This window comes from Clavelina lepadiformis, chromosome 4, assembly GCF_947623445.1.
Source record: "Clavelina lepadiformis chromosome 4, kaClaLepa1.1, whole genome shotgun sequence".
NCBI lineage: Eukaryota > Metazoa > Chordata > Ascidiacea > Aplousobranchia > Clavelinidae > Clavelina > Clavelina lepadiformis.
Window position 1 is genome coordinate 8,035,325 of NC_135243.1, and position 23,300 is coordinate 8,058,624.

Here is a 23,300-nt window from a genome sequence, read left to right on the forward strand (position 1 = left end):
CAAATCGGGAAATTTATTCCCAAGTTCGACACCATTGTTTCGAAAATACTGTTTTCACAAGGGTTAGGAATTTAGCTGCTTCACCACTACCTTTATACAGAATAAATTTGCTCTTGGGTCAAAAGCGGTGCCGATGTAGGCAAAGGAATTCTGTCGGGGACCAAAGATATTGTTCCGATGTGAAGGCCCCGTCTATAGTCGTATAGTTATTCACTATATTCCGTCAACACGTTAAATTACTGTACTATGTTCGAAAAGGAATTGTGATCTGACTAAAATCAGTGTAATTTGTACGCCAAATTGCGTCATACAAGTACGGTAACTACAGTGGATTCATAGTAGGCTACGTTAAATCTTGTTTCGAATATGATTCCTTTAAAACTTTATCAGGCCATCCGGATGAAAGCTGTCCTTAAATTCGCGCACAGACCGTGGACAGTTACCACAACCGCCTCGTAGCGACTTGAGACGAAATAATCCTACGACCGACCTACCTGGTTACCATTTTACGCTTCCAGGGTATTTAATTAATAAGCCAACACAAAATACAGTGCAATTCAGGTAAACCTTCAATTTAATGCTGAGTTTGCGGAAACAGCATAAAACACTTTCACAGCATCTGGGAAGCTGACTCCACGGAAGTTCTGCCTTTCTTTTAGTGTCCATGCATTAAGTTTAAAAAATCAGTGTTATTGTTCTTGGTGGTGTGAATAAAATAATACCATTTAAACTTTTGAAAGAAAGTCAAGAAACAACGTCAAGGAAGTATCTCAAATTTTCAGAACTGTTGCATGCTAGACTTAAATGAGCGTAACGTTTTTATTATGACATAATAAGGTGGACAGCAGAGGTCTTGAGTATATAATAAATGCCACTTTCAACCAGTTTGCATAATTTTGTTTAAACTGATAATAACTCATTAATAATAGACCCATATGTCAAACAAATAAAAACTAAACCTTTGAATATTTTTACTAGAGCTGAATGAGTTTTGTGTAAATGTATCTGTAAGAAAGATTAGAAGAAGGTCATTACAAATATAAACACCACTTACTTACTCGGTGATTAATAATTGGAAATAAAATGCAGGCACGGTAAACAAACATGATTAGAATATGTAGAATGAACATGTGTGAATGAGTGCACAAAGAAAATGTTAGGTATATTCACTAGAGGAACGGATTACACGTTCTGTGCAAAGGGAGAAGATATGGGATAAATGACCATCAGGGTACTACAAGTAAGAGCATACTAAAAAAAGCGATTCAAATCGGCTTTAAACCATGGGGAAAATGATCGCATTTCAAAAACTTATTTTTCAGCCAGGGGAACGCTGATAGTTTTTCTACATAATGTTCTTAGCAGATATAAACATTTAAAACTGATAGTGCACATGAAACCTACAGACACAGTTACTTAACTAGATTACTATGCAAACCACTAATGACTAATACATTAGTATCACCTAGTTATTTTTTAAATGAAAACGTTGGCAACAAATGATCTGTAATCACTTCTAATTCAAATGTGACGTTACAACTACAAGCAATGGAACTTTATAGTCAACCTAAGAATGGGCACAAGCTACTACTGAATTTATTGATTTAAACCAAAATACTTCGCGAAATACGCTTTCAAGTGATGAAATTAACCAGTTGTTTAGGTGTGGAATGAACTACCCTCTAAGAAGAAAACTAACTTTTAATTCAGTTTTGGTCAATATCAACGTCCAAACCTTTGAACTTATCCAAAACTGTTAGAATCATTGACTTATCTTTACACCTGTGCTTCAAATTCTTGTGTAGTGGGGTAATTTCTGTGTAGGGATATTTACATGTTTGCGAACAAACATCAGTAAAAGGTTTACACTCACATAGCAAAAACTTTTCAGTAGTAAATACATATGTAAAAGTTCAGTATAAAGATCGCCCATTGATCAATTTCGACGAACATTCTATACTACCTTGAAGCACCCAAAGCAATTATTAGTATAATGTAAAATTTAAAGCATAAACTGTTAGCTTGAACAATTATCTATACGTAACTTAAAAAGAAAAACGCACACAAAAATTACAAAGTTTACTTGAAATCGAAAAATAATTTATAATCAGATGCTTTCTTGCCTTAAAATATTCAGACAAACAGCAACAACATTAATTCTACAACAGACCATAGACCTCAACATGGTACTGCACGATTGAAGCCACAATTGAACTATGTTTGCATGGAAAAAGGGATCAGTTATCCTTCTTTCTTTTTCTCATTTGAATGCAAGTGTTGAAGGGGTAATCCCAGAGTTTACTTGAAATTCCAAAACCTTAAAATACATTCGCAAAAATATAAACTTTCTTCGAAAATTGATGCAAAGACAGTTCAATCCCTAACATCACACTTTACCTAAATTAGGGCTCTCAAAATGATGACGAACATGATAAGCTCGAAGACGATCAAAATAACCTCCCTTCTTCGGTGAACCATAGTGAAGATAATAGTGAGTAAGATCGTAACAGACATAACCAAGTACTAAGCCAGCAACGAAGATATCGACTACAGCACCGACAAAGAATAGTCGAAACAGAGAGTAAAATATCACCAGCAAAACAGAGGCTGCAGCAGGAGGAAAAACTAGTCTCCCACTGTCAAATGGAACCTGTAAGCAAGGTTAAAGCACCATCACTTTATTATAAAACAAACAATTTTAGACTTTGTATCGGATCCATTGTGTTCCTTATTTGTACCATTTGAAAATTTAATACTTTTTCAGAGTTGTGTACATAGCACAGCATATTTAGTACATGAAATGGATAATTTCATTTTTGAGTGCTATTTTGGTATTATCACTGCAAAAGGTATTACTTCTTTCCATCTTCATGGAAATTTGCACCATCTAATACATCATTACCTTTTATCACTTATGTTTAAGGTTTTGGAGGAATGCATACAAAATTTGTTTACCTTGTGATGCTGCCCGTGTAGCAAGAAATGCAAAGTAATGAGAAAATACGAAGTGGTGGGTGGGTCACGATGAAAGAGCCAACGGTGCAATGCATATTCCACGAATGTCCAGCTAAGCATACCGAACAAGAACAAGACAGGCATAGCTAGAAATGGCAGCTGGAAAGCTGGAAATCAATTGCAAAGCAAAGGTAATATCTTGTTGAAAGTAATTCAAAGTTTCAAATACCACCAAGTAACTAGACTGGTCCTGGCACAAGCACAAAACCTATCAGAGTGCATGTGAGCAGTGACCACTTAAAAATTGTAAGCTCAAAACTTTGGTTATGAAGTGTTTTTAGTCTCAGGGCTTGGACAATACTTGTTGTCTTGAAATTATTAAAGAAAAACATCAGTCATTTCAATACAATGCAATTTGCCACTATATCAACACTAATTGTGAGCTTCCTATGAAGGTATTTCCTCATCATTGGGCTCTGTGCACCCATAATCATGACTTTATCGATGTTTAAGATTTAGCCTCTTGCAAATGCAGTTTGAAACCTGTATTACGATACGATATCACCGTAGAAATTTGGAGACGGTTAAACCTTGCGCATTATATTTTGGACTTATATACAGTATAAATCTAATATTCCTGAATTTCTTTGTATTGATTACACGCAGGTCAACATTTAACATTTTTCCTTGTTTGAAAAGTCATTTATTTGCTTATTATGTATCATGTCACAAAGAACAAAAGAATTTGACAGAGCACTGGATGTGATAAAGGTTAGTAAAAATATAGCATCTAGAGATTGTTGCATATATTTAATTATTATATATCATACCTACAATTTTCTACATCTGCCATTGTAAGGTTTTGGTGTTTAATTGGTGGAATGTTGCCTACAAGATAATATGAATAAAAGACATTTATAATAATCGTCCAGTCTCATTTTAACTATCTTTGCTGCCACCTTGACAACTTCAAATATGGGGTGAGCGAAGGGGTCTCTTCAACTGTGAGTTAATGAGTTAGCACAGTATGCCAAATTGCTTTGATGAATACTAAAGTTCTTACCCATTATGAATATAGAACTTCCTGACACTGTATTGAGTTACTTAAATGTCAGTGTAAAAACTATGTTATATGAAACTGTCCTCAAATAAATTCTATTTAGACATATTTGTCAAATCCTTAAATATTTTATGATGGAAGGAAACTAAAAAAAATGTTAAAAATCACGTCAGTAAACAATGATGGCTTACCTCTAAACATAGAAAAAAGAAAAATTTCACTGCTGCTGAAGGACGAATAACTTTTTAAGACGAACATGACGATGATAGGTAGCCAAAACATTGGAATTACATACCTGTATAACATCAAATTATACACCATTAAACACAGATTTTGTTGGAATGCCATACCAGATGCCAAAAACAAAATCATAGCCAATCATATATTTTAAACATGTTTTGCTGGAATAGCTTCTAGTTATATTCAATACTGATTGGGCTCAAAAATCATTGGATAATATTATAACGATGCTATGTTGATGACAGTAAGTGCAATACGTCTTACATTGATTTCAGAGTACCAAGCTATATCTTGTTTTTATTTTATTGATATCATTGCAATCTTGGTTTTACAGTGCTTGCCTGTTTTGTAATTTTGTTGTTGTAAAATTATTTTTGCCGTGGCAATAGTCAGTCAGAATTTACACATAATTCAAAAATCATGCAATAAGTACAAGTCACAAAGCACTTGAAGTGAAAGATAAAGCAATGCATTTCAACAGACCGGGTCATAAGAGACCCAGATAGGTAATAATGGCTGGTGAAACAACTGGGCGTTTAAGGGTTAATAAAGAAAGAGATTCAACTCAAGGGCAGTGCAAATTGCAGAATTATACAGCAGAAACTTTACCAGATACAAATTGCAACAAAACACACTTACCATGGTGTATTTGAAAAAAATTCAACAAAATTATTCTTAAAAAGGCGCAGAGGTCGATCAACGGGATCATCGACCCAGTCGTGATATTTTGCCCCCATGTGACCAACCTGCCATAGCACTGGTTCATCCCAATTAATAAGATCGGCCTGAAAATATTTAAAAGCAATAAGCCAGTTAATTGATAACTTAACTTGACAGTAACATACCAACATTTGAACCATTTTAATACATTTATAGCAACATAATTATGACTAATTTGGAATGTTCAACAGTAAAAGTGAATGTGTAATTACATCAGACTTCAAGACATATTAATGCTTTAGAATCAGTCTGTTTACCATGATTATGAGTTTGAACTTATCTGACACATATATTAGCAAAGAAGATTTCTAATACAAATTAAATTAACTATTACACCAAAGTGTTGGCCGTATAAAATTTATGATCATGTTTGGTAAAAAAAACGTTTCAGGACTTTATATCCTGTACCATTTTACAACTTCTTAACACGTGGTGTTTATTTGGACAACTAAAGATGTCACTTATGTAAACATTACCACCATCCATTAAAATTGCCTACGTGACTTCCACCACTCACTCCTACTGTAAGGTCATTCCTATAAGAAATTCACAACAAATCAACTATGCTTCCAAGAAGGTATAAGTGTCTTGTAAGTCACAAGGTGTTATATTGCCTAGGTTACTTAAACCTGGTTTGACATCGTTCACTTCAATACAGCTAAACCGAAAATTTACGTAACCAATTCACACATGACTTCCAGTATACAGTACAGTGAGATTTCCTGAGGCAGTTTATTTTATACTTGGGAATAAACAACTAGAAAGTTAAGTGTCATATACACATAATTATAACATATTGCAAGGATTCGATAAAAAGTGCGACAAATTCTATTGATGGTAAAAGTCACTTTGGTCTTGATTTAATACAATTTAGCACTGTGGGAAAACTTCCTTCATGCCCAGCAACCACAAGGCATTGTGATCGCCCACTGGGAATAAATTGCATGGTACACTCTAACCACACAGTAATCTATTGCACTTTGCTCTTTAGGTCAATTATATGAACAAATAAATACTTAAGTAGATACAAACAAGGATTCAATAAAAGCGTTGCGTAAGACCACCACCAGACAGCCGTAACATGAGATCTACATCTGACCTAATATGCGTGTTTGATAGTAGTGTATATAAGCATTTATCAATGAACAGGATTCTGATTTAAACGGTATGTTCTTAAAAACTAAATACAAACTATTAAACAAAGGAAAAAAATGCAAGCTGTTGTACTTTTTTGTTTGCGGTATACTTTTCCTCTTCATGTAGGATATGTCCAATTCTAGTAACGCCCACACCATCTGATATATTTGTCTGAAAAAAGATTTAACATATGATATGTAAGCTTATCTAACTATGTCAATAACATCTTAGTAAGTTTGTTCCAGTCGCGTATACTCACCCGTAAGTTGCTTCAAACAATATAAGCTAGCTTACTAGCTACATTATATTCATATGCATATGCAAATAGTACACACCATTATTTCTATATATACATATAGGTTTGCATATGTTCGCGAGTACAATCACATCTAAAGATAACCCACTGGGCACTAAATATCTTATTTTTATCAACACAAACGCACACCTCAACTATGTAAGGCAGGTTTTACTCAAAATAAGAATATATATAAAAACAGTAGCGCCTGAGAACTCAAAAAATCGGCCAATGACAAACATGAAAATGACTTCATATTTTTTTGTACGTGCAATACACAAAATTAGAAAAACAGAAAAGCAAATTTTTCTATCCATGAAAACATAACCAAATCACTTTAGGACCATGAAGTGTAGTATAGTATAACAAGAAAAGAGCTGTGTTTCAGTCTTTAAAGCATAAGACAAAATTTTCATTTTTACTCCACGAAGTAAAACATGTTATCATCCGGCATTCAATGTTAGCTTATTCTGTGTAGTATTGTACCAGCACAATTAAAATAAATAATTTTTTTCAAAAATCAAGTAAAACGAAGTTTACAAACAAGGCTAGGGCATTAAGAAAAAGTACAAAATCAAACACACAAACACAACTGGGTTGCTAATAAGACAAGGCAAAGGTGTTGTTCGTATGAACCCTTGCTCATGCCACTGTACATCACACAAGGAAGAGGAAACACTTATGATATTATGTTAAGTTTCCTTCATTGATTTTCGGAAACTGTTGGTTATGATTGCTCTGTAAGCATTTAAGCAAAACTTAGGAAGCAATACCTACCACCTACAAGCCTTCAATCTAAATTCATCATGCAAATGGAATCTAACATTTAACTTTTTTCTAAATATGATATATATCCATAATACCTGTTTTGAAAATTTTACCGGTAGCTTAATTATTATATATCATACTGTATTTTTAATTGGCTACATATTAAAAAACATAAATAGTCTTGTTTTATAGCTTCATACTTGAAGCTTTTAAAATAACTGGACTGGAAAACACCATTTACTGATAATAATAATTCAATGTATTGTTTAAGCAAGAAATGTTTGAGAGCAACTAAACATGAAACAATTACCTACACCATTTGGATACAGAAATACAACATTACCAAAAAAAAGAGCATACAGTCTCCAGCTGCATAAACTTTTAATATAACATGAAGGTTCGAAAACACTTACAGAAATATCATGAGTGTCGTTCTGATAATCAGCAACGTAATACTGCTCAAGCCAGCGGTAAGCATTTCTGCTATGTTCATGTGGACCATTTTGCATAATGTTGGTAATATCCTTGCCATGTCGTAACTTCAGTATTTTTTGACCGCCTGTATTGAACATTAACATATGACATGACATTGCAAGGAATTTAAAACAAATAACAAACCTCTTACCGCATCACATTTTTATTATTTTCATATACATTCGATATGGTTTACAAATAAACACAACAATAAAAAAGATATTCATAAATAAAACTATAGTAAGGTATATAACACACAGCAAATACCCTGTGCATAGCACACATACATATAAAATAAATAAAACACATTATATATACTATAAACAGAATCGAACTGCATAAGAGATTTCACAGGCTTTTAATTGAAGTTACTTTTTTCCATAAATATTTACCTGGATGCACATTGACAAACTTAGACACATCATACACTTTCTTTTTATGTATTACCAAAGTCCTTTCATCCGGTGACACTTTTGCAATATCCTGGTCCCTTAACGAAGGCATTTTCTTTACATTTAAATAACCTTATAAAAACACAAGTTTCTCGACTGCTTCCTGCATTTCATAAACAAAACTTTATGTATAAATAGAACCATAGCATTACAGTGGCCAAAAATAGTAATAGCTGCACTGCGTGTGGGGAATTTTCACTTAAAAACAAAAACCTTTGATATCTGGTCCACATCCCGTTTTCTTGTTAACTGTGTGCAATTGTTAAATGGTAAGCTAGTCTAACTTTCTTCAATTGTTTTGGTGTTGAAGTGTCATGGGCGTAAAGCAAACTCTGATAGAGGAAAGTCTTTGCATGACTTAAACCCGGTGATGATTCCTCAACACTCGAGCCCTGGTTACCGAACTAGCCTTGTGCAAGTTCCGATTATCACACGTTTTTATTTTTTAGGCTATTGCCTAAATTTAGAACTGTCCACCAGATCTACTCAACAGGAGCAAATGTATTTAATGCCTTGCCCAAGGGCAATGCAACTGTATAGCGCCACTGGGCTACCGAGACGATTATTTCTAGCCTAGCCTACTTATCCGTAAAGCCGAGGCCTGCTTCACTTTTGCGGTCACATAGCTTAGGCTAGTACCGTAACATATCGAGATTAAAACCAGCCTAGCTTATTAGCCCATATAGTAATACGTTATGTAATACCGCTAACTTTTGTTCTTGTATAGCGCAACGAAAGGCGGATTGGCCGGCGAACGCTGCAATTTCATTGTATAATCTCTTGAATAACTCTCCAATTACATAAGATATTCACGTGGGAGTGCAAAAGCACAAGAAGCCCGCCCACTCTTCTACATTGTTCACTCATCCATCCATAACCTTATTAAGGAAAGCTAGGCTATTTTTAGCTTACAAGCTCCGAGATAAATTTCTATAACATTTCAAATTTATAACTACGAAGTATATTGCTTTACGTAATGCAGTAAGCATGGAAACACGTATAACCACACCTATCTCCACTCTATAGGCTAAACGCCCTAAACAGGAGAGACGGGGTCGTAACCAAACAATAAGAGAGTTAACCACTATATGCCAGCTACTGCTGGCTGGTATACCAGCGAAGAAGGGGCAATAAACCCGTCACAAACAACCTGCCTTGAGGCATGTGTTTCCGATAGCATCTTTCATTTTGCGTGATAAAATGGCAAGATTGATAGTTCAATACTGCAATATAGACATGCTGCTAGTTTTTATAGTTATGAGAAGTTTTCCTGGAGTTACATAGCTGATCATAGCAAAGCATATCTTAGCTTGTACAAACTAACCACAACGAAGTAAGCAGAATTATAGCCCACAGAATCCCTCTCCCTGTCATAGGAAATGTTATTCATTTATTTTCAAAATAATAAATTGACTGGAGACAGGCGACTTATACTATTCTCAAAATGTTCAATCTCCTGCTTCAAACTTTTTTGCGGGCAGTCGTCATTCTCATCAAAAAACAGTTCCTTTTAAGGTGTGACTTTTAATCGACGTGTAGGCTTTATTTATACTAAGCAGGCCTACTAGTTACAACACGATACATAAACTTGTTCTCATTTCAACAAAGGATGTGTATTGGTATAGTGGTAAAAGCGGCATCCGCGCCCGATAACGAACTGTGTATACCTTTTAGAAAACGGGTTGAATCGTCCATGGGTTGAATGGTACTGGGTTGAATGGTCCTGAGTTGAATCGCCCGCGGGTAGAGTCGTCCGTGGGTTGACTCGATCTAGAACTGTCCAATTCTTAAACTCCAAAATGTAGTTGCAATAATTACACATTACAAGAATTTCACTCCAACTTATTTGCAGATATTTTCCAAAACCAACAGCAAATCACGAACCTCTGCCAAAACCAAAAGACGATACAACGCACATACTTTATATGTGTCACAAACAATTACAAATCGACACGATTGCAACTCGCCGTATAAAGTTATTTTGTTTCTGACCAATGGACTTTTGACAACAAGCTTGCGTTAGCAGAGCAAAGTAAATATTTTCTACTAAAACCACAAAGAATTGAAATGTAGCTTACTTTACCACACGGACACGCATCATATACTGTGTTTTCATGGCCGATTTTCAGGCCTAGTATTGCGCCTGAACACGTCAAGACGGATGTGATGTCACGCTTTGTAGGCCTGAAGTCGAGAGAATTGAGGCTTACAAATAGAGGTTACCTGATGGCTTCGGGCATACGCTTGATGGTCGAAAGCTGATGGGAGTCTTGAGGTACGGTATGGTTTGCGTGCAAAGGTAAAGTTTTCATTGGTTGTGCATTATGCAACATGCTCCTATGATTGTAGATGATGTGTGAACGTTGACACCGTCTGGCGTTTTAAAATCCTCCAACTAGCTTTAAGCCTTCCAAAGGCATTTTTTACAACAATTCTTACAGAACTGTGATGATAGTTGAAACTTTCCTCTTTGCTGTAAGGTTAGCACCAGCATATGGCCGCATCAGCCATGACAGCATCCCCCACAATCATCAGAGGTACGTCGGTATCATTAATTCTGATGGTGCCCCAGCAACAACAAATCATAAAATGCAACCAAAGTCTAAATTGTCGGTACAACATTAACTAGCATAATTTACATGCCGCACATGAGAAAGATATATGCCAACTCACATTTGTAAATTTGGAGGGATGCTCAAACAAACTTGATGCACGCGACACTGAAGTATCATGAGCACTTCCAGGCATTTTAATACTGACGTCCCGGAATCTGCATTTAAATTTAGTTGGCCTTGCTTATATCAACCTAAGATGAAAGCAGGAAAATATTTCATAGGTTCTTTTCTATCTTGCTGATACAGATTATTAGCCTATCTACAACTGCTTGCAAAACCAAACATGGAAGTCTTTTTCTGTTGATGTAGTATTGTAGTCTCTCATTCTATCCTTAGGAGGTTTAACGTGGATGTGACACCCATCAATGGCTCCATAGACTGGTGGAAAAGCACATTTTTGAAAGTTTTGGCTGGAAATAGTTTGAGCTTCTTCTAAGTTTGGCATAAGTATAAATTGGTGGAACCCTTTGCACAGTGACGTTTACGTCACGAGTATTGAGTTGTTTTGGAAATGCTGAAATTTTATTTTGGGATCTTGCAATTCAGTTGTTGACCGGACTTAAATTCTCCTTAATGACGTTCAGATAAATTACCTCGCTTGAACTGATGTGCCATATATATACCGATGTAATGTTTGCAATCCTTCCTTTTTACGTGATGGATTTCACTGGTTACCGGTACTACTGCGCAATGTAACGTTCAGTAAGTTTGCCCGAAGGTAGAAGCCTTTGTGTCTGATAATAAATGAAATGGGAACTTTAAAATTTAGTAATGTGTATAGAAATAATTAAGCAACTAGCAGCATAGTCACGCCGTTTGAGAAATGAGAACTCATACCATCGATGTAGAAGTAAAATAAGTTATCAATAATTAATTAATCAATCGTTCTCGCTCTTATTGTAACAATAGCCGCCAGTGAAGCCGGTCTTTATGACAGATATGTTTGTTGTGTAATACTGCACACGAGTAATACACAAACGAACTAAAATTTGTCATAGCACAAAGCTTGACAGAAGCTGCAAACACAATGATTTGGTTTAAATGTTTTTGCATATATGTATATAGCCCATCCTTAATACAATGTAGTCTTATAAAATAACTCTAGCTGTGTAAACAGCGATGTACAGAAGGTTTGTGTATACCAAATGTAACACCAACAACTCTAAATTCTATTACCGATGCAAAGTTATAAATAGCGACAGCGGTTCGCTTTTCAACAGGTATTGGTTGCCGTACACATTGATTATCTAAAAGGCTATTAGCAATTTACAGAAAAAGCAATAATAATTAACATTTAGGTCATGTCTCAGTCTACTCTAGGCCTACCTGGTTTCATGTCTTCATTGATTCAAACATTGTACTGTAGTGAAGTGGGTCAAACTGTCAAGTTCAACTACCATATACCCACATTCCATTACAAGTTCATATTGGCATTAAGACTTTTCGTTAAACACTTCTATACATTCTTAGTTGTTAACATTGTCATACTAACGTTAAATGAGTGTCCATTGTGCAAAACCATTGCCAACGCACGAAACGAAATACTTGTTGTTGCAAAATAAACTGCAATCTGCGCTTACGAGCACATTTCAGGCGTCATTACGGACATGGAAACGCGACCCCTTGTGCGCCTGGATTTTCAGGCCTAGTCTGGAGTTGAGGCTAAGCCTGAAAGTTGGCAATGGAAACGTAGTAATAGTTAGATTGGACCACTATCTATAGCCAAGTAATACGACAAGCGCATACTGTAACTGACGCATTTTTTTCCTAGTCAGAGAACACACTATCGCTTACTAAAAACGCCAAATTTTATCTAAATTATTACAATTTACTGTTAAAATCGCCATAATGGAAAGCTTGCATTTTAACACAGGAAGATTTACGCCGAATTTAAATAAGGTCTATTTTTTACCCCACGGCAGTATTAAAACTGTAAATATTTTCTTTGACAAATTTATCCTTATTTTAATAAATGGGGCCAATTCGAACGCCGTTGTCGTTGTCTTACTTTTCCGTGCCGCTGTCAAGTTACAAAGTCTCTTAAGAGATGAAACTTACGGGAATTTCTTGAATTTTTTAAGGAAACTGGCTTGATTTTTCGTTCTCACCGCGATTTTGACGAAAAATAAAATGATTGATGGATTGATTCATTCATTCATTGCGTTTGCAATCTTTACATGCCTGTTTCTTGTTACATCTTGCAACGCCACGTCAGAATTACTGAAGCTGATATTTACACCATTGGCGCAACAATGTTTGCTCTTTCCCCTCCAACGTATCTTACAATAAAGCAAAGATGTGAAACTTTTTTGAATTTTTTGTTTTAGATTTAAAAAAGAGAGACAGTAGCCTAGATAAAACCGATGTTACAAGCAACATTACACTCACAATGTTTTCCCCAATTGTTATCCAACGAAGAAAGTATGACACCTACGCGCACGAGGTTCATCAACCTACACGCTAAACTCCTTTATTTTTATACACTAATGCATGAAAAACAAACACGGTTACGGGAGTTAGCGTGTTTTACTACCAAGTTATCATCTATCAGCAAAGAATTAACTACAGTATTTGAATAATTCTGTTATCATTTTTATTGATTTGCAGGTAAATGTCAAATAAACAATTTTGAATCAACTCTGATTTGTGACTGTATTTAAACACAAACATGCTTGATTCTGAAGATCATCTTTACGTTGGTACAGTCTTTAGTGGCTTGTGCATTGCTCAGCCTGCTGAATCATCAAGTAGCAAGCCGAGTGTTTTTTACAGTAATCATGCCACAGATATGCTGAAAAAGCTCAATGAAGATCGGAAATGCAGTGATTCTCTATGTGATATTACAATTCACACTTCTACAAAGGATTTTGAAGTTCACAAGTGTGTTCTCGGGGTTGCTTCAGATTTTTTTCGCAAAATGTTTACATCCAATATGAGAGAACGCAATGAGGCAGCAGCCAATATTACTGACGTTAGTGCAACAATAATGGAAATTGTAATTGAGTACATGTACACGTGCCGGGTTAAAATTACTGATGAAAATGTTTATGAATTACTGGAAGCAGCTGATTATTTTCAACTGGATGAGATAAAGAATTTTTGCAGTTGCCATTTGCAGGAAAATATTTCTGAAATCAACTGCATTATGAAATGGAGTTTTGCTCGCAGATACAACATAATGAGTTTGGTAAAGTTGGGAGAGTTATTTATAAAACAGAATTTTCTTGACATCCTTAAATCTGATGAAGTGAACAATCTCTCAGCAGATGACTTTGCTGCATTCTTAGAGCTCAAACAGCAAAGTGTGCGTGAGTTTATCATTTATAATGCTGTTATTTCATGGATGAAATACGATGAGGAAAACCGAAAGGAAATCTTTTCCAAAGTTTTTAAGTGCATTGATTTTCGAAAGCTTCAGAAAGATTTTCTACAGAAAGTGGTTTGTGAGGAGAAAGTAGTGATGAGCTCTTTGGACTGCACAAATATGTTGATAAAGGCGATGTGTAATCGTGTCCAAGATGTGTGTGACAATGAGGAGATTGTAATTCTTGGAGGAGTTCCATGGGAAAGAAACGCCATTAAGTACAATGCTACTGATTTCCAAGCAGAGGAACTTCCGCAGATGAGCATTGAACGGTCTGGAGCATGTGTGGCTTGTGTTGATCGCTGTTTATACATTTTTGGCGGCCATTCAAAACCTGTGTCAAAGTCTTACAATTCGGCTGCAATGTTGAAACTTGATGAAATTCCGAATTCATGGGTTGACATACCTGCGATGTCACAGCATCGGAGAACAGCTGGCTGTGCTGTTTTAGGTGATTACATCTATGTCTGTGGGGGTAAAGCACATGACTCCATGTGGTTGTCATCATGTGAGCGGTTTAACATTCAGCAGAAGAGATGGTACAATATTCCTGACATGGTGTTCAAGCGCTCAGAATGTGCCTTAGTGGCCCTCAATGGTAGAATATATGCGATTGGTGGCTGCAACAGACCCGATTCCTTTCTCGAAACAGTAGAATGTTACGATCCGAAACTTGGAATCTGGGGTCTCATATCGCCTCTGAATACAGCAAGAGCTAAATTTGCAGCTGTCGTGCTTCATGGGAAAATTTATGCCATCGGTGGGGAAGGCCAACACTCCTACTTATCCTCAGTTGAAATATACAATCCTCTCAATGACACTTGGGTTGAAGTAGGCTCCCTAAAATTAGCGAGGTTCAATCATGGAGCCTGTGTTGTTAATGAAGAGATCTATGCTCTTGGAGGAATTAACACTGTTGAAGTATACAATGAGTCTGATGATGAATGGATACCCAAGTTCAGCATCACTCGGAAACTGGGTGCTGCTATAACTGCAGTGTAATCATATATGCTTTTATTTAGTCAAAACATCTCCTCAGAGTTGATCTCATTTAAAACATTTTCTGTAGTGCAATGCCACCCGGTGTGTTATTATCTCAGTTGCAGATGTTGCTAATGATGATGATACTCTAATGTTGCTACATGTCATTTTACATACTGTTTGCTTTCATAGCACTCACACATGCCATTGCTCATGAGTACTGCTTTTTCTTCATGCAAGTATTGCCTGTCGAGTGGATCTTTACCAGGCACACTTTTCACCCATATGAGATTATACATCACACTTTGTATAATAACATTGCTGTCGTTATTTAGTTCAGGTTTAAATTGCTGGTACCATTATTGAAAGGTCCATAGAGCAAAACTTAAGAAAAAAAAAGCTGTAGATCTAAAAATTAAAATTTATTACTACTGTATATGGTAATACTTTAAAATCACATTGTCAAAAAAATGGTAATAATTTGTTAATCCAAGTAACTATTGTCAACACCACCAATTTTTTGATGATATGGACAGAAAATGTATGAGCTGCCCATGTTGTTTCAGCTGTAATAAGATGTTTGGGAAAAATTTTAAAGCATATTTAATATTTTGCATTTTTAATGTTGTTTGTTTAATTTCTAATGAGTTGCTTTTTAAAAAGTGATAAAACAATTTTCAAAACTGCTTTTAGAAGGTTGCTATTTTAGAATGTTGACCATGTTTTTTAAAAGTTGCATATAATTATGTGTTCTTCTACCAATGCTTTAGACTCTTAGAGCATTTTAAACTTTGACTAGGATGATTTAACATCGCATAGTCTATTGTAGTATTACTGTTGTCTTGCATGCCAGTTTACATTTGTTTTTATCACTTTTCCAATTGTGACCACACTTTTCATGCATCACTGGCAGTGTTGTAATGACCAGGGTTGAAACCAAGTTCTTTTTTCTGACTCGGGTCAAAGTCAGTCAACGCTTCAAACTTCAAAACATTTCTAACGTCGCACTACACGTTGCATTAACTTGGTTATGATAACATCGTGGCGGTCTCCAAACCAATGATGATGATTAATAATTTCTTTCAGAAAAGTGGAATTTTTTACAAAAATATGTGATCAAAAGCTTTTTGGTATCCCAACTGTCATCACATGACTCAATTCATTTTGGACATTGAATGGGGTCAAATCGAGTCATTTAGGATATATGACTCGAGTCAAGTCACGGAAAAATGCCAACTGGATTATTTTAGACACAACCATGAAGTTATGGAAACCAATTTAACGTAACGCATTGTGTGACATCAGGAAAAATATCAAGTTAAATGCTTTGACTTACCTTGAGTCACATTTTAATTGAATTGGCTTAAACCATAACTTAAATTAATTCGACTTCTCGTGTCACACTTCAGCTTAACTCAACGTAACTTGAGTCAGAAAAATTGACTTGGTTGCAATGCTGATCATTGGGTTGTTGTTTAATTCATTTTTCATCAAAGTCAATGTTTTTGTATTAAGCTTTTATTAGCATGCTTTCTCATTCAAATACAAATAATAAAGCTTTAAACTTGATTGTTTTCTTTTTTCAATGAATGTTTTCTTGTATTGTTGCTCCAACACATCAGGAAATTGAGTAATTTAACTTTTATTCAAGGAAAGATTCCAATGTGACACTATGCCGCTTAGATTGCAGAATGTGCAGGCCATGGTCGAGTACTTGGCACTTGAATTTTATCTACTCACAGAGTAAAATTAAAATGATGCTAATCGAGTAATCGCCATATTTCATGTGAGGGCCATTGATCACACAGAGTTCTTAACACAGGGCCAACCATCAATCAGAACATTTACATACCAACACGTAAAATGGAAGCATGGGGCGCAATATACTTTCTCCTGTTGGCCATTTCCCATTGTATCTTTGGTTTATGTTAGGGGAATTTCCCTGTACTGTTCTCGCTTATTCATAGGATGGTTGAAAAACTAGCATAGGCCTGTGAGCTATGCTGGCTATAGGTGAGGTTGCAGCGGACAGGTGCATATAGGCCTAGTACGAGTAAAACGCGTTGGTTCGAATCTGCCGGCGGTAGTTAAAGTTAGCTTAGCTTTATTTACTTTCGAAAGTCAAAGCAATGGACTGATTGATGTTGGCAATAAAAATTCATGTAAATTTACGATATGTAGCCTAGCCTAGTACTATAGGCCTATATCCTGTATATTAAATCTCCAACATCCGAATCCGAGCGGCAAAGGACGAAGGTAAAGTAGACCGAAAGTACATGAGGGCAACAAGCACAAATACTTAGTCCAGCGAACCTTTAAATTTTGTTCTTTTACTTTTCTTTAACCTGGGATATGCACTGACCTTGTGTTCCGTTAGGCCTAGGCCTATTATTTGAAGAAAAGCTGGACATGCTTAGTTAAAACGTGTTTTGCCTATATCTAATTTCACCTCCGGCTCTTAAGAAATACCTTTTACCATTGCAGCATCACTATATGCTGGGCAGACCTAACCTACTGCCCCAACTAGCTTAGAAGGAAACACCTTTTTCTTTTTAACAGCATAAAACCATCTCAGAATTAAGTCAAAGTGACCTGAATAATCCCATTTTTGTTGGTTTGATACTGAGTAGTTATAGTGCTTGTTTCACATATTAGCCTACTCAAATAATAATAAATCAATCAATATCATTGGTTGATTAAATTATAAATCTCTTTCCTCTAGGTTATGTAGAATTGAAATGAAATTATTTTCATTTACTACCCTGTTGGTTGTTCTTCTTGTGGCTTATCTGATCAATGCGATTTGGACAATTTACCACTTATGGAATCCGGAGTCTTGCCAACCCAACGATAAAAACTGCCTGTGGTCACACATTCACAAAAGAAAAGATATAGCATGGAATGTAGGTAGACTGCAGGCTTATACTCTGGTTGCTTTGTAGCCTAGGGGTGAGATAAACTGAAAGGGAAAAAACTGCAACCTAGGGAAAAATTTCTCACCCTACGCAGTTGATACTTGCTCATAATTCCTTTAAAAACAATTATGAACTCTTGTCGCTCTCTGCAAACTTCCCCATGCTGACTTGGACTGTAAGGCCAGACTGAATAGTTTGTCATAGTATGTATTTTTATCTGGTTCATTATTTGTTTGTACTATATTCAACCATACACCCACATTTTGGACAAAGTTTGCGTTTTCCTCACATTCACACGCAGGTTGAACACTGTATTGTATACTGGGTTTAGTGGAGAAGTGCACATCCACATGTTGTACTAAACTAGACTAAGCCCATCTGTCCAAATTCTGACATTACTGTTACTTTCATATTGTTGTGCAACTCTGCACTAGACCCTGTAGACCTAGGTTTGTTTTTGGGTTTTTTGTGGATCTCTCTTTGCACAATTTAATAGCAGCAATTTACACAATTTGTTCATCATCTGTTCATAATGAGAACCTTCGGGTGTTTCAGTTGTTTGTAGTTGGCGCCTTATGCTTTAGCTCGCCCACGGCAAAAGTAAATGATACAAAATGCCACGCAAGTGTTTTGCAACTACACCTAAAGTTAATGATTTTTACATTGTGTTTCAAATTGCAACAAATTTGTTAAATTTTTTGATTTTTTGAAAAACCTTTTTCTTCAATAATAATTGCTTCAATACTAACTGCTATGAATAAGTTAATTGTAGTTTCTGTTTTTAATATCAGATGAAGGCGTATGTCACTCCTAAGAAGGAGTTTTCCCCCAGTTCAAGTACGTTGATATGGACATGGAAAAATATCAATTTTGAGGAGGACAAAACAAAGTATAAATTATGTTTGCTACCAGCAGTTCATTGCAATTTGTACACCAATATAATATCTACAACAGGTTTTTCATAATGCATAATGCATATAACTATTACAATTTAAATGTACTGTATCTTTGTAGCTTTTATGCATGTCTTAATTATTATATTAGGTTGCTGAACGTGACATTGCCACCAGAAACTGCAAACAATGGTTCATTGTTTCTTTACATGTTTCTGTATCCAAAAGGAGATTCTGCATTTTCTGGCCAAAATAGTTTTCGCATAACCACTGCTATTACTGAATACCAAATACCTGTTTCATTCTTCAAACTGATGAACAACGATACTTCGGTAAAGTTATGCAAACATCTATTTAATGATTATAGTTGTGAACTTTATGGAACTGCCTACTAACTGTCTAGAATACAGAATTGGTTTGCCCAAAACAGGTGACATAAAATCTGTTGCTATTTTGATGGTAGTCTGTCGTTTAATGTTTTCAGCAAGAAACACGCAAAGCAGAGAAAGTTCCAACCACCCACTGGAGACCCAGCATATTGCTCTATGTCATGACTGAAAATTTTTTGTTCAGTGCGAGAAGTGTACCGAGTGAATTTATGCACTTACTTAGGTATATATTTATGTGACACATGCTGACGATGCTGTGTCCCACATATCAATATATATCCCATGTATTTCTTTTTTTTGATTGTGTTTTATTTATGTAGTGTACTAGTGTTTCACGTTGCTATGGCGCTATTTATCTCTGCCATAATATTTCTATAAGCATTGCAATTGTAACTAATTAATAGTTACTGTAAAATTATAAGGGTAACTCCCCAACACGAATATTTACCAATCTTCTGCGTCGATGAAATGTCCCACAAAAAGAGCGATTTAAAGGTGATTTGAATTATCCATTTAGCATGTGAAGTTTTTCATACTTCAAAATAAAGTACTTTTGCTGTGGTTTTACATAAATAGGCTTATTTCTTTTATTTAGCATATCACTAAGGGCACAAAAGAAATTGAACTTGAAATAGTTTACTCTCCAATCGGGGTGGGAAAATTGAGATTCTGGTTAACCATGACGGCGTCAATGCAAGCAATGAAAAATTTAGGTGCTTTCTCATTAAGAGATAATCAAATTTCCTATAACATACATACTACTTTCATTTCATGTCAGTGGATAATAATTAATGTTAAAATTGTTTTAGTAATTGTTTTTAGTTAGTTCCAAACTTATTGGTCTGCATTTAAGGACAGTCGAGTACTTGAAACAGTTACTAACTCCTTTATTACAGGTTATCACAATGAAAATTGTTTTAATTGATTAAGAGTTGTGTGCTTTCTTCACAGGTTTTTCTGATAGTGACTTGGATGACATTAAAGGTATCTTCACTGACACCAATCTGATTTTTCTTGGTCTTACTATAGTAGTCTCTGTCTTTCATGTAAGTTACACTCAACAATATTTCTACAATATTATATGTATTTGTTAGTTCTTATTGGTTTTGTTTATCTAGAAACACGTTTGTGAAGTAGAAATAATGCAAAGCAATTTTTGTGCCCTTGAAATTGCATAGATGTGAAATTTACATTCTTAAACTTTTACTTTTGATAGTAAATCATAATCAGCCTTATATGAAAAAATTTTCAACTAGTCCTGCTAAAAAGAATAACCCTACCACAAATTATACCTATCAGTGCAATATCGTGGTTACTTCAAGTTTCAGAAACATTTTTGCTAACAATTTCAGCTAATGCAGTTTGTTTTCATTATCAAAAGTTTAAAAGGTTAGGTTTAGACATTTTTACTTTTGGAGTTTTTTTTAACTGTAATGCTGATATTTAGCTTCTTTTTGACTTCCTTGCTTTCAAAAATGACATTAATTATTGGAAGAAGCGTAAGACAATGGCTGGTCTTTCTTTCCACACTGTTGTTTATAGGTAAGCATATAAGTCAAGTAAGAATGATTTGGTTTTATGGTTATCAGTTTTGAGTGTTTGTGAAAACCATTACACAATTTCTTGTTTGCCAAATACTTAACCATTGTAGTAACTTTTTAGTTATAACTTACTTTATTGAACAACAAATAATACATATATATATATATATGCCTTGTATTTATTTTCAGATGTGTTAGCACAATTATCATCTTCTTTTACCTTTTTGATCAAAAGACAAGCTTTCTTGTGCTTATTCCTGCCGGAGTAGGTTCTGTTATTGAAATATGGAAGGTAACAAAAGCTTTGAAGGTCACTGTAGAATGGTCAGGCTGGAAACCAAACGTTAGTTTCGGAACAAGTTCAGATATGGAAAAAACAACTAAAGATTTTGATCAGCAGGTATGATAATTTTCGATGGTCAATTTCTTTAAAGCTGTTCTTAAAATTGCCGGCGTTAATTTTTTACAGCATAAATTGGTGCAAAACCTATCAAGAATGATACATAGGGGTTTGTTGTTTCGGACATCGTTATTGGAGCAACAAATTTGATAATAAAAGTTCTTAACTAGAATTCCATTTCATACATCATCCGCAAGACTGCGACCTATGAGCACAGTTTGGTTTTATCTACAGTGATAAAAATAACGGAAGCTACAGTCAAGACACCAGTTACATATATAGTTATCAGACACCATTTTCTCTTTTACTATGAGTGCTGTGCAGTTTATGTGTTGTGCATATGAGCCATATATACCAACAAAGGAACCGTAAGCAACTTGGAATAATTTATCTTGAAATGGCATTACAAAAATGTTAATTTGAACTTTTTTTAAATTAAATAATCACAATATATCGCGTTGTGGCAAAAGGGACACGGAAAACATGGATGATCATGTGGGAATGCAAACTCCCCAGTTTAAAAGAAAATATGATAGATACAAAATGCAAGTTGGATTTCTTGCACGCTGCCGCAAATTTTCACAGCTTTGCCTATTTTCCGTTGATCAGTTTCAGACATAAAGTCATTCGCTTCAACCACCAGCAAATTCTGAATAAGAACAAAAATGTATCTGTTGTAACAATAATTTAATAAATGTCATTTTTGTTTCTGCAATTGCGATGTCCATTGCTTCATCAGGTGGCATATCGCTCAGTCTCAATTGTGTGGTGTGCTGAAGCATATAAGCTCTTGTTTTTCTGTTTTGCTAAGAAATTTTATATTTGGAGAAATTTTAAAAAGATTTTATTCAATTGAAAACTTATGTTTCAGGCAATCAAATACTTGTCATATGTGCTATATCCACTGTGCATTGGTGCCGCTGTGTATTCCCTCTTTTATGTTCCACATAAAAGGTAAAACCACTTTGACTGGCCTTTTATAAACATCATAATAATCTTCTGTGTTACTATATATGGCAGATTGGTGGTAACATACAGTATAGTAACTTTCTGCAAGTGTTGTAAAAGTTTTTTTTTTCTTTCCAGCTGGTATTCTTGGATCGTTCAAAGTCTCGTTAATGGTAAGTCTTTAAAATCACTATAAATGGCCATTTATATACAACAATACTTTTTTACCTGTCAAGGTGTCTATGCATTCGGGTTTCTTTTTATGCTGCCTCAACTCTTCATCAATTACAAGTTAAAGTCGGTTGCCCATTTACCATGGAGGGCTTTTATGTATAAGGTATTTTTATGGGTATTTTGCATGGGTCGTGATGAAATTTTTATCGAATCATAAAAATATAGACCTACTATTAGTTACTTCATTACTAAATCTCACTGACATTTGTAGGCTTTCAATACTTTTATCGATGACATTTTTGCCTTTATTATAAAAATGCCAACAAGTCATCGACTAGCTTGTTTTCGAGACGACATTGTGTTTTTCTGTTATCTCTACCAACTGTGGTGAGTGTTTAAGATTAACACTTCATCATACGTTGTGGAAATCAATGCAAAATGATGTTGTTTATTTTACAATACCAAATTTATAACTTTTTATTGCCATATTTGCAAAATATAGCAGCGATAAATTGTTTTTTGTAAGCTAAAATTTTTTTCTGTTAAACATATAAATATTTTTGTAGAAAATTTGTAATTGAGCTTAATAATGAATTTCTTTTTTTGTATTAAAAAAATTGTTAACAATTTTTAGGTTATATCCTGTGGACAAAACTCGACCAAATGAGTACGGAATAAGTTATGAAGATGAACACGAGAAAAAGGATTAACTAGCGTTTATTGAGTAATACTGAAAGAAGATTCAGCAGCGTTTTTCATGCACTCTTTGGTTTGGTACAGCTCAGCTGCTAAATTGACCGAAAGTCCGAATATAATTTAAATAGTAGCTCATTAACTATTTCGTGCAATACGCAGTTTTACTATACTGCAAAATTTTGCCTTACGCTGTAACTATAAAGAAATACATATTACCAGTAGCTTTAAACCTAGTGATTTTTTTTTGCTTTAAAAGAATTAGTCTTGTATTGACGGTTGTAGA

The 23,300-nt window shown here is 35.0% G+C and overlaps 3 protein-coding genes across 3 annotated transcripts; 2 read left to right on the forward strand and 1 right to left on the reverse strand.

The window, feature by feature from the left end:
• Window positions 1–800: 800 nt before the first annotated feature.
• On the reverse strand, window positions 801–8,223 carry LOC143451265 (fatty acid 2-hydroxylase-like). The gene is made up of 8 exons (XM_076951704.1): window positions 8,042–8,223; window positions 7,589–7,734; window positions 6,203–6,283; window positions 4,895–5,040; window positions 4,207–4,310; window positions 2,956–3,122; window positions 2,398–2,650; window positions 801–2,317 (listed from the first exon to the last, which is right to left on the reverse strand). Exons 1-8 carry the CDS (start codon window positions 8,151–8,153, stop codon window positions 2,238–2,240), a joined length of 1,089 nt encoding a protein of 362 aa, XP_076807819.1. The 5' UTR covers window positions 8,154–8,223; the 3' UTR covers window positions 801–2,237.
• A 5,104-nt stretch (window positions 8,224–13,327) lies between these two features.
• Window positions 13,328–16,630, forward strand: LOC143452608 (kelch-like protein 12). Its single transcript, XM_076953643.1, has one exon. The coding sequence runs from the start codon at window positions 13,385–13,387 to the stop codon at window positions 15,080–15,082; it is 1,698 nt and encodes a 565-aa protein (XP_076809758.1). The 5' UTR covers window positions 13,328–13,384; the 3' UTR covers window positions 15,083–16,630.
• A 1,153-nt stretch (window positions 16,631–17,783) lies between these two features.
• LOC143451297 (lipid scramblase CLPTM1L-like) lies at window positions 17,784–23,246 on the forward strand. Its single transcript, XM_076951748.1, has 14 exons — window positions 17,784–17,964; window positions 18,768–18,865; window positions 19,021–19,201; window positions 19,354–19,481; window positions 19,681–19,753; window positions 19,854–19,971; window positions 20,210–20,304; window positions 20,706–20,800; window positions 20,989–21,199; window positions 22,071–22,153; window positions 22,286–22,320; window positions 22,384–22,484; window positions 22,593–22,708; window positions 22,956–23,246. The coding sequence occupies exons 1-14, from the start codon at window positions 17,800–17,802 to the stop codon at window positions 23,029–23,031; spliced, it is 1,575 nt and encodes a 524-aa protein (XP_076807863.1). The 5' UTR covers window positions 17,784–17,799; the 3' UTR covers window positions 23,032–23,246.
• The last annotated feature ends 54 nt before the right edge of the window (window positions 23,247–23,300 follow it).